General features: G+C 34.0%; 3 protein-coding genes across 3 annotated transcripts in view; 2 read left to right on the forward strand and 1 right to left on the reverse strand.

The window, feature by feature from the left end:
* LOC104816621 (39S ribosomal protein L41-A, mitochondrial) overlaps positions 1-1285 on the forward strand; it is a 1698-nt gene extending 413 nt beyond the window's left edge. Inside the window, exons 3-5 of the mRNA XM_010545538.2 lie at positions 27-140; positions 675-739; positions 949-1285. Of these exons, the coding sequence (XP_010543840.1) occupies positions 27-140; positions 675-739; positions 949-1023 (254 nt within the window). The 3' untranslated portion in view covers positions 1024-1285. The remainder of the gene's footprint in view (positions 1-26; positions 141-674; positions 740-948) is intronic.
* A 2456-nt stretch (positions 1286-3741) lies between these two features.
* Positions 3742-4395, forward strand: LOC104816630. Its single transcript, XM_010545550.1, has one exon. It carries the CDS (start codon positions 3769-3771, stop codon positions 4207-4209), a length of 441 nt encoding a protein of 146 aa, XP_010543852.1. The 5' UTR covers positions 3742-3768; the 3' UTR covers positions 4210-4395.
* A 2097-nt stretch (positions 4396-6492) lies between these two features.
* On the reverse strand, positions 6493-8264 carry LOC104816638 (14-3-3-like protein GF14 omega). Its single transcript, XM_010545563.2, has 4 exons — positions 7608-8264; positions 7270-7392; positions 7073-7189; positions 6493-6827 (listed from the first exon to the last, which is right to left on the reverse strand). Exons 1-4 carry the CDS (start codon positions 8088-8090, stop codon positions 6762-6764), a joined length of 789 nt encoding a protein of 262 aa, XP_010543865.1. The 5' UTR covers positions 8091-8264; the 3' UTR covers positions 6493-6761.
* Positions 8265-11022: the final 2758 nt, after the last annotated feature.

Here is an 11022-nt window from a genome sequence, read left to right on the forward strand (position 1 = left end):
TCTAGGGTTGATTCTAGGTATCGGAAGAACTTTTCGGAGGAAGCGAACGTCGTCGTTGGATATTCTGTCGTCGAAACGAGCACCGAGGGACTACTACAAGGGGAAGAACTGCAAACCCACTGGTTTCCACACCAGAAAAGGTTCGCATTTCCTGTCAATTTTTTTTATCGATCCTCATTCACCGTTTTATTGGCGATTGTTCCTTTTTTTTTTTTGTGAAATCAATCCGGTAGTTGCTTATGTGGAATTCTTGCGATTGAACAACAGCATAAAAATTTGATTCCAGCATGTAATCTGCTAAAGTATTTGCCTTCGATGTATATTGTTGATGATTCTCTAGAACCAATGTAGTAGCCTCGGATCTTCTCGTGCCGCGTTAGAGGTTATCGGCACTTGCATTTATGCCATATATTGAAAAATAGTGATGGGCTATGCCAGGTTATTGAATCAGATCTTTGTGCTGTCGGCTCGAAACCCGATTGACTTGGGGGTAATGTTGAGTGCTGGGAGTACGAATGTATGAGGCGAACGTACGGAATGTAGAGTAGCTGCTCGCTTGGTTTTGCATTGCTGACTATTTTCCGGGAATCATAGAAGAGTGTACGAACATGGATGATTACATTTAGTTCTAAGCTTTCTCTCCCTCGTCTCTAATCGGAACCGTGTTTTTGTAGGAGGATATGTTGTCCAGCCAGAGAAATTGCCGAACTACGTGGTCCCTGATCTGACCGACTTCGAGGTCTGTATATCCAATCACAATCTTTTCGTTCAGTTTTATTTCATCGTGCGAGGAAATTGCAGAGTATGGGCAAAGCTTCGTTAAACATCGGAACAAAACGTTCACACAACCGTCCGGATTAGTTGAACCAGTGTCCTGTAGTCGTGTGACGTGTCCATGGCCGGATCTTCAGCTTTGCTGATGCATTTCTATCTCCTCTGTTGTCTCAGCTGAAGCCATATGTTTCTCAAGTCGCAAGAGAGATCAAAACAGCCGAATCATCCACCACTGAAGCTTCCAAATAAAACCATGGTGGGAAAAAAAGAACACAGTCGCCGACAAATTTGATCTGCCGAGAATCCGGGAAACGTTGCGATTCATTTTCCGAAAATGCTGAATCCGATGGAATTTGCTGAGGAGAATTGTGGATGTTGTTGTTCTTGTGCTTTGGTTTTTGGTGCTCATTGCTAATTGTGGCTTACGCTTATGTTTTTTTTTCTTTGACCAAATACAAACATTCGAATTTCGAATACCCGAAATTCATATATCCATTAAAGTTTCTATTTATTACGGTTTGGTTTTCCTCTTTCTCTTGGGGATTTATTTATTTATAATTTCCTTATTTATATACGAACACGAAACGATAACGCGTGTTTATGAAAATTTCTTTATTTGTTTTTGGACAATCTCCACGTATGCTGATGACTTGTGAAATTGTAAATAGAAAAAAAAATTGTGATATATTTACGTTAGGTCTATAGCGTGTTCCACAAGTTTCTTATAGAGAGAGAGGGAGAGATTGGTGCCGAATGATTTTCAGGGGGGATTTTTGTGACATTTCCGTAATGTTTTCCTTTCACTAGAGTGCCAAAAATAAACATTCCATTGAATCGGTCAAATTAGACATGCGAATTTACTTCTACAGATTTAATTCATTATTTTATAAAATGAGCGGTTAAAGTATGTTTAGGTTTTAAAGTTCAGCCGATTGGATCATGCATTTTTCGGCGTTAATAGTAATGGTAAAATTGTTGATTTTCGTGGTTAAAAATATTAATTACTGTGTTTCTGATAAATAAAGTAGTGTTATGTTGCTGATATTTACAGTTTTGCCGAAAATTAGCGGTCTTTTTTCTCTCAATGGAAGGCGAAAAATTAAGGGGTAATCACATAAAAATTCATTAACTTTTACAAAAATCCCAAATAAATACCGAACTATAAAATTATCATATAAATACCTGAACTTTTCAAAACTCCCACATAAATACCCAGACTTTTAAATTTTTTCCAAATCAAACAAACGCAACTGCTGACTCAGCAAAAAAAAACTGCAGACTCAACAAAAAAACTGCTGACTCATCATTCAAAAATATTATTAAATATTCAAATATTCATCTACATATATTTAAATTAATATATGCATATAAATTCACATATATATACAAATATATATATTAAAAACAAAATTATTTATAATTAATAAAACACATATACACATAACTACAATATATATATACATATATATATATCATTACTAATGCATATATATTAGATTAAAAATAATTATAATTAAATATATATATATTATGTAAATATATTAGTATTTTAAAATAATAATAATGCATTATTATTTTTAATAACTAAATTTATTTTTAGTATATATATTACTCTAATGCATATATATTATTACTAATGCATATATATTAAAATAAAAATAACTATAATTATATATACATAATAATGCATTATTATTATTTTAAAATACTTATTAAAAATAATAATGCATAGTAATGATATATATATATATTGTAGTTATGTGTATATGTATTTTATTAATTATAAATAATTTTATTTTTAATATATATATATATATATATATATATTTGTATATATATGTAAATTTATATGTATATATTAATTTAAATATATGTAGATGAATATTTGGATATTTAATAATATTTTTGAATGTTGAGTCAGCAGTTTTTTGTTGAGTCAACAGTTTTTTTTGCTGAGTCAGCAGTTTTTTGCTGAGTCAGTAGTTGCGTTTGTTTGATTTGAAAAAAATTTAAAAGTTTGGGTATTTATGTGGGAGTTTTGAAAAGTTTAGGTATTTATATGATAATTTTATAATTCGGGTATTTATTTGAAATTTTTGTAAAAGTTCGGATTTGAGTCAGCAGTTTTTTGTTGAGTCAACAGTTTTTTTTGCTGAGTCAGCAGTTTTTTGCTGAGTCAGTAGTTGCGTTTGTTTGATTTGAAAAAAATTTAAAAGTTTGGGTATTTATGTGGGAGTTTTGAAAAGTTTAGGTATTTATATGATAATTTTATAATTCGGGTATTTATTTGAAATTTTTGTAAAAGTTCGGATATTTTTATGCGATTAACTCAAAAATTAAAATAGACCAATATATAATATGTTATTAATTTACAACATCAAAATGTGTACGTGCGTATTTAATACGTTTTGAAAGAACAAAGGTTTTCTATCATTACATCCTTATCAAATTTGTCGGAGTAGGACAGATGTCGCTCATCGGATGATCATACACTTTCATGGATGTGTTCTTTGCCGTACTATGTTATTCAAGAATCAATCTACATGCTTTTGCATTATAAGTATACGGACATGCCCATAAACATACATAGATATAATATTTTATGCATGCATATTTATCATTATATATATATATATATGCATATGCATGTGTGTCCATATATGAAGTGTTGGACTTTCCACGCGCCTACCAGAGTTGGAATTTTCCCGTCGTCCATACCACTTTGGACCCTACGAAATAAAATTGCTTTGCCCTCTGAACCTCATCTCAGCCGTCCATCGCTTCCCCTAAAATCATCCCAGCCGTCGATTATTTTCTACTGAACCCCACACACCAACCTGTCAACCTCCCTAAACTTTCCCGGAAAATCCCAAGAAACCTCCCTGAACTATCACAGAACATACACACACCCTTTGTCTATGTTTTTATATATCCCTCCATATCTCCCAGAAACAAAAAAGAAAAACGAAAAAAAAAACGGACCATCATCAAAGGATGGCGAGCTTGAGCTTGAGCTTGAGCTTGAGCTTAAGCTTGATGAAGACGAAGAAGGCACCAGAGAAGGGCAAAAACGCTGCGTTTTGCAAGAAGCATCCGAAGCACCGTCAGTCTCCGGGGGTTTGTTCCCTCTGTCTCAACGAGAGGCTCTCTCGTCTCATCAAATCAGCTTCTTCTTCTTCTTCTTCTTCCTCGTCGCAACGAAGAAGAAAACATGTATTACTGTATTCGTCGTCTTCTTCTCTATCGTCTTACTGCTCTTCTTCGGCTTCTTCTTGCCCGTCTCCTATCGATCGACGGTACAAATCAAAAGGGCTCTCGTGGATGACGAAAAGCCGATCTGTGGCACATAATGTAGGCGAAGATAAGACGAAGATGAAGAAGAAAGGAGGGTTCTTTTTCAGTTTGGTCGGTCCAAGAAGAGACAAGAGAGTGTAATCTTTGAAAACTTACGAGGGTTTCTTTCTTTCATTTTTTTTTTTGGGTCATGGCTTTCGATTCTTTGATTAGGCAGAAGATTAGGGTTTCAGATTTCCCATTTCTGTTCATCATTTGATTGGACACGCATGCATGTACATACACGTACGCTCAAAGACCAACGTGTTTCTCTCTTTCCATCGATGATCGATATGATTCTTTCTTATATCGTGAGAAAAACAAAAATCCAAATCTTACAATAAGGTTATACATACATATACGCATATATATACACACACACAAACACGCACACATATATACATGTATATAATTATTGTTTGATTTTGGTATTTTGGAATATTAATCACGTCTAACAACTTTTTATAAGAAAGGCAATGACGCACGGTTAATTCATTGCTATATAAATAAAAAAAGGTTATTGTGTTTTCTACATGAATAATTTATATGTTGTTTTTTCGTTATATCATAAATAGTCAAGGTGCCGAATTTATAATATCCATATGTGGAAGTGCTTGTAAATACGAATTCATCTTTGCATAAAATAATTTTATTATAATGAACCTGTTGTATTTGTTAGTCTAATTTGTGTAAAAAATCACTTTCATTCATGTTAAGAGAAGGTTAAAATATTGGAATTAGGATATATTAGGGATTTTATAAAAATATAAAAAATAAATTTAGATTTAGATTTTTTATTTTATAAAAATTATATCGATTTATATTTATTTTAGCTTGGACTATATTTGATTCATTTTAGATTGATTTTTTTAATTAAAAATCTTTGTTTTCTAAAACAATTCAATATTCTCATTTTTATTTTTATATATGATTCATTTTAATTAAATCATATATAAAAATATATCTGAAAACATCGATCACTAGTGAGAAATAATAATCGAAATATATTATATAAATCTATATTATTTATTTGTCTATTTTTTTATTGAAAAAAACGTGTTTGACGTTTGTGATGGTCAAGAACATATTGATTTTGCTACCGACTTGTGAAATGGTCCTTGACGATTCCTGAGGGTCCAATTTTTGAAGCCTAAGTTCCTAGCAACCTTCTCTTCTATTTTCTTTTCAGCCCCTTACCTTTTTATTCTTTTTACATCTCACCCCAATTTTTTTCTTGCTTCCTTTTTTCCCCAACGAAATCCGTTTTGATAATAGCGAATGTAGCATTACCCAATCAATTTACATTTGAAGTTATTACATTTTGAACACTAAATACGATTTTTATTTTCTATTTTCTTTTATAAAAGGACTTATTTAAATCGGCAAATTTTGGGGGTGTCATCCACGCTCTCTCGCCGCGAGTCTGAATGGGGTTTATTCACCAACTTAATAAAGGCTCAATCAGACCAATATATAAATATATATTCTTCCCGTTTTACAATAAACATCGTTTTAAAAAATTATCTTATTACTAAATAGACATTATTTTAGATTTTTTATTTTATTTTTAATAAAATTTCTAATTTTATCCTTAATTAAAATATTTAATTTTAATAAAATATTAATAATAATTTGAATTAATGAGGATATATTTGATATTTTATCTACTTTTCTTAAAAATTGTGATAAAATCTTAATATATATATATAGCCCCTTAGAATACTACTCAGTTGATCTTCTTTCAACTCTTTAGCACAAGCTGCCATCAAGTCAACATTTATAGCATCAGCAATCAGAAAATGCGGTGGAAATGCCATCAAGTCTACATTTATCTCCAAGTTGATTTTTTTTTTTTTGCGTCAAGGTTCGGCGTTTCTTTCAATTTTTTTTTTTTTTTTTCTGTTTCTGGTTTCAAATTGAGAGTCATTGAGGGACCGTGTACGGTGTGTTTGTTTGATAGACAACTAGGAGCAGAGCCAGTTCCAGCAATGGGACTAAGCATCTGTGCAATATATGGAAGCCAAGGTTTCGTAGCCGTTGGATGAGGGGCTGATTACAAGTAACGAAAACTCTACTTCATGGGGTTAAGATTTCTAATCATGGAAACCGTATCTAAGACAGATTACGAGGTTTCTTTTCACTTGTTCTGCCTTAGACCCAACACTTTCAAAGCTAATGTGCATTTGGGTTCTCTCTATGCTTGTGCCTTTTTGTTTTCAACAGGTTGATCTAATAACTACGCTGACAAAGCTAAGCTCTATGGGGCAGAAAATCAACCGCGAGGCTTACTCGGATCCTGTCGAACGGGTAGATTTGCGAAAACCCAAGCCGTGAGCCTTTTTATACTGTAAAAATCTTGGGTTGATTCACCTGAGCGAAAACCCATTGAGAAAAGGAAACAAAGACCAGGAAATATTGATTGGGTAGGTGAGTTCACTACAGAAAAATCCATGGTGAAATCGATCAAAGAGAGGATAAAGAAGAACAGGAAAGATGGATCAGAGATAATACAAACCAGACAAGGGCAAGAATACATTGGCCTCACAAGCTTCGAGGTAGACGAAAAGGAGAATTAGCAACAAACACAAACTTCTCCACGCAAAATCATATATAACGGAGAAGTTCAAATACTGAGTAAAGGGGAAACCGCGGGCTTACTGCGGCGGCTGTTCATCAGCAGGCTTTGGTGTTGCCTCCTTGATCTCATCCACTCCATCGTCCTAGCGAAGCATTGGCAAGAACAACACGAAAATATTAAGAAAACAACTAAGAGTAGCAAGTTAGCAGAATGCACAAGACACACTCTTTCTCGTGAACTAGTTTGGAACATGAAGCAACAAAATCCCACCCACCATCGCCCACTAGGGTTTCAAGCCAGACCCAATTTCAGCAGTATCGGAGTTTTGGTTCAGACAATCAAAAAGTCAACGCAAAGAAGACGCAGTTCGGATCAAATGCTTAATACCTGCATGTCAGAGGTCCAGAGAGTGAGATTGTCACGGAGAAGCTGCATGATCAAGGTGCTGTCCTTGTATGACTCCTCGCCTAGAGTATCCAACTCGGCAATGGCTTCATCGAATGCCTGGCAATTCCAGAGATGCCATCAGACACAGAAGACCAATGAAGCAACCTAATACTTGCTCAGTCAAACAATTCTTTTACCTGCTTAGCGAGATTGCAAGCACGGTCAGGCGAGTTGAGGATTTCATAGTAGAAGACAGAGAAGTTCAAAGCCAGGCCGAGACGGATCGGATGGGTTGGAGCAAGTTCTGCGTTAGCGATATCCTGCAGAATATCAGCACGAACAAAGTCAATTCATCACCCACAGAGGACATAATATCAACATAGAATGATTCACACACGCATCCATATCTCATACGGAATCAAGTCAACGCATCCAAATCACCGCAAACCCACAACCAACAGAATCTAGGATCCGTTTCGGGCTTAGTCAAACCAATCAGTCATCGGAAAAGACAGATCGGGAGCAAAAATGAGACCTGAGCGGATTTGTAAGCGTTGAGTGTGTTCTCGGCGGCATCCTTCCTCTCCTGACCAGTTTTGAACTCGGCCAAGTACCTATGGTAATCTCCCTTCATCTTGAGGTAGAAAACCTTGGAATCTCCGGAAGATGCTGCCGGAATCAGGCGGCTGTCGAGCAGCTTGAGGATTCCGTCGCAGATATTGGAGAGCTCCGTCTCGATCTTGCCTCTGTAGTCACGGATCACGGAGACGTGGTCGTCGTTGCCGCGGCTCTCCTCCTTCTGCTCAATCGAGGAGATGATCCTCCACGAGGCACGCCGTGCTCCGATGACGTTCTTGTAGGCAACGGAGAGGAGGTTCCTCTCCTCGACGGTGAGCTCCTCGTTGTCGACGGCACCGGCGACTTTCTCCATGAACTCGACCATCTCCTCGTACCGCTCCGCTTGCTCCGCGAGCTTCGCCATGTACACGTTCTCCTCCCTCGCCGTAGACGCCGCCATTGCTCTTCTCGCTAGATCGGAGGACGAAGAAATTCAGATCAGAGAGAGAGAGGAAATCAAATTTTTTTTGGTGTTTCTGATTTTTGTTTGTTATGTTCTCTGGGCCGCGTGATCTTTTTTTGTTGGGTGTTTTTTTTTTTTGAAGAAGGGAATAACGAGTGGGGAGCGACGATTGCGTTGGGAAATTGAATGAGGACCGTTGGATTATTCTGAGGAAGAGTGAGATAGAGATAAGAGGTAAATACATAAATAAACATTTATTTTCTTTTCTTAATAAGCAGGAAAAGCTGGCAGGGCACGGGGCTTTTGACGGTCAGTTCGAATTTCCAAATGGTACAAGGGTAATATTGGTAATGTGCATAATCTCTTAATGGGCTGAGCCCATGTTCACGGTTCATTTGATTTTATAAATCGAAACATTATAATATATCAATAATACGAGTTTAATATTCTTTTTATTGAACTTATTTTCACGAATCTTCGTTTATTGCTTAACCATGCCATACACATATTCACACATGTATTTATGTTTGGCTTATTACAATGGTTGAGAAGTATTAGCAAGTATGCATATTAAGATACTCTTAGAAGGCCCATTTTCTGTTTGAGGCCCATTTCGTTACGGGTAAAACTAAATGGGCCGGCTTTCTTAAATGGGCCGATGTAGTTTGTATACAATATGCACGAATTGGTCCCTATAAGCGATTAAAAAAAAGTTGAAAACAGTTGTTATACGTTTTGATGATTTTTTAAATACCGTTTTTTTTTCTCTAGTTCAATACGATGTTTTAAAATTTTAATATTAAAAAATTTGGGAATAATATTTTTACATTATGAATATCAAACTACAACTTAATTATAATATTGAATAGTTTCCAAAGAAAAAACATACATTTCCCCACAAAAAAAAAAATTTAAGATATTATTTGAGGAACTTCATGCGAAATGGATGGATGAAAAAATATTGCAACAATTCTAAATTATTTTGGGAAACATTAATCCAATATTATTCAGTGCATAAAGGTCAAACATTTGGCCTTTTGTTGACTATAACCTTTCCTAAAGGCAACCAATTATATACATCGAACCATGCATCACTGTTCCCGTTTTGACTAGATTTCTATTTTATTATTTTTTTAGTTTAGATTTTTTAATCTAAATATTTCTTCGATTCTTTCAAATTCTGAGTTTCATTTTTTTTAAAACGTCATTTTTTAAAGATTTGATTAATTTAATGAAATAAAGATTATATGTCTAACAGATTTTAAATATCACTTATTTTAATTTTACCCAAAAAAAATATCACTTATTTTAAATAAATAAATATATGTGTGTGTGTGTGTGTGTTTAAACTTTAAAGGATATTATGTGAGAGCAAAAGCTATCGTATAGAATAATTCACTCACACAGCAACCTACGCAGAAAAGGGGGAAAATAACAATATATTGTAGTTAAGGGCAAAACAGTCATTTTCAGTTGCACGTGAATTTCCTTGGCTTCTTCCTATTTTAATTTAGAAAGAAATAGGAATATCTAAAGAAAAACAAAAAGTAAAATTGGACCTTTTTTTACATATAGGATATACTTTTCTGTGCTTGTGATATAATCTAGATTTTTTTTCTATTTAATTTAATGGACCGTACCATCGGTCCCAAATATTTAATTTTTAAAAAATATTGGGTAATAGTATTCCTCGTGAGTTAAAAACCTTTTTAGATCGTTCGTGGCGAAATACTAATATACTATTGTGAATGAAGGTGTTTGGTCCGTTAAGGCAGCACTCAATTAACCTATTAGGAAATATTAAGAGTTTAAAAAATTATACATTAAAATAAATCTAAAACATGTCACCAATATTTCGCTTATGTAATGTAAAATTTAAATGAATTCAACTAAATGATACATAACTAAAACCTAAATCAGATTTAAAGTAATTAGATAGAAGTTTTTAAAATCAAATTAATTGAAAAAGTAAATGGAAAATAAAATAATTATAAAAAATGGATACCAACGAGATACCGATATTTACTTCGAACTTGAATTTTTTCGGGTTATTTAGATTAAAACCTATTTGGATTTCCGATTTAAGAAATATCTACAAAATGTGTCGAATACAATATTTATAAATTATACCCAAATTGAATACTTTATTAAATAAAAATTAAATATAACGGAATTCAAATAAAACTAATACGACACAGAAACAAATAAATATAATTTTCCATAAAAAAAAAAAAGAATATCCACTTACCTCTATATCACATCACTATTGAATCGATTCAATAGCCATTCTACTGCTTATGTCATGACACTTTTTATTTTAATATTTTATTAGTTTCTTTGGTTTTTAGTAATATTGTCAACAAAGTTATGAATTTTTTTTATAAAAAAAAATCAAAAGGGAAGAAAAATAAATGAAAGATCCAAAGACATGGCTCACATGTGGCCATGTGAACCTAACCAATGCACCCACTTAGTAAGGTAAAACATTAACCAGAGACAACCTTTGCAGTCATTTTGTCTCTTTACCATTATGCAACGACCCAATCTGATTCCCCGCATTGATAATGTCTGTCCCAAATTTGTGCAAATTATTCGGTCCAAGATCTTCTTCTCTCGATCGCAAATCCGATTATTTCTATAAAAAAATATGGTTAGAAAAATTTAAACACTGGTTCGAATATTATATTACCATCTAATCTTTGAAAGATTTGATAGATTATCACACATGTTTGGAGATTAATCTAATGCTAATTCACAAGGCAAAAACACCGATTTTTGAGTTGGAATCGAGGCGTGAAAAGAAAGGAACCAAACAAGCCAAGACAGGAAGGCATCACTTCAATTTAATGGAAAGACAGAAAACACTACAACAACAATGGCAGGGAAGTAGAAAACTCTCTCTCTCTCTCTCTCTCTCTGGTACAAGGGT

This window comes from Tarenaya hassleriana, unplaced genomic scaffold, assembly GCF_000463585.1.
Source record: "Tarenaya hassleriana unplaced genomic scaffold, ASM46358v1 Cleome1, whole genome shotgun sequence".
Lineage (NCBI taxonomy): Eukaryota > Viridiplantae > Streptophyta > Magnoliopsida > Brassicales > Cleomaceae > Tarenaya > Tarenaya hassleriana.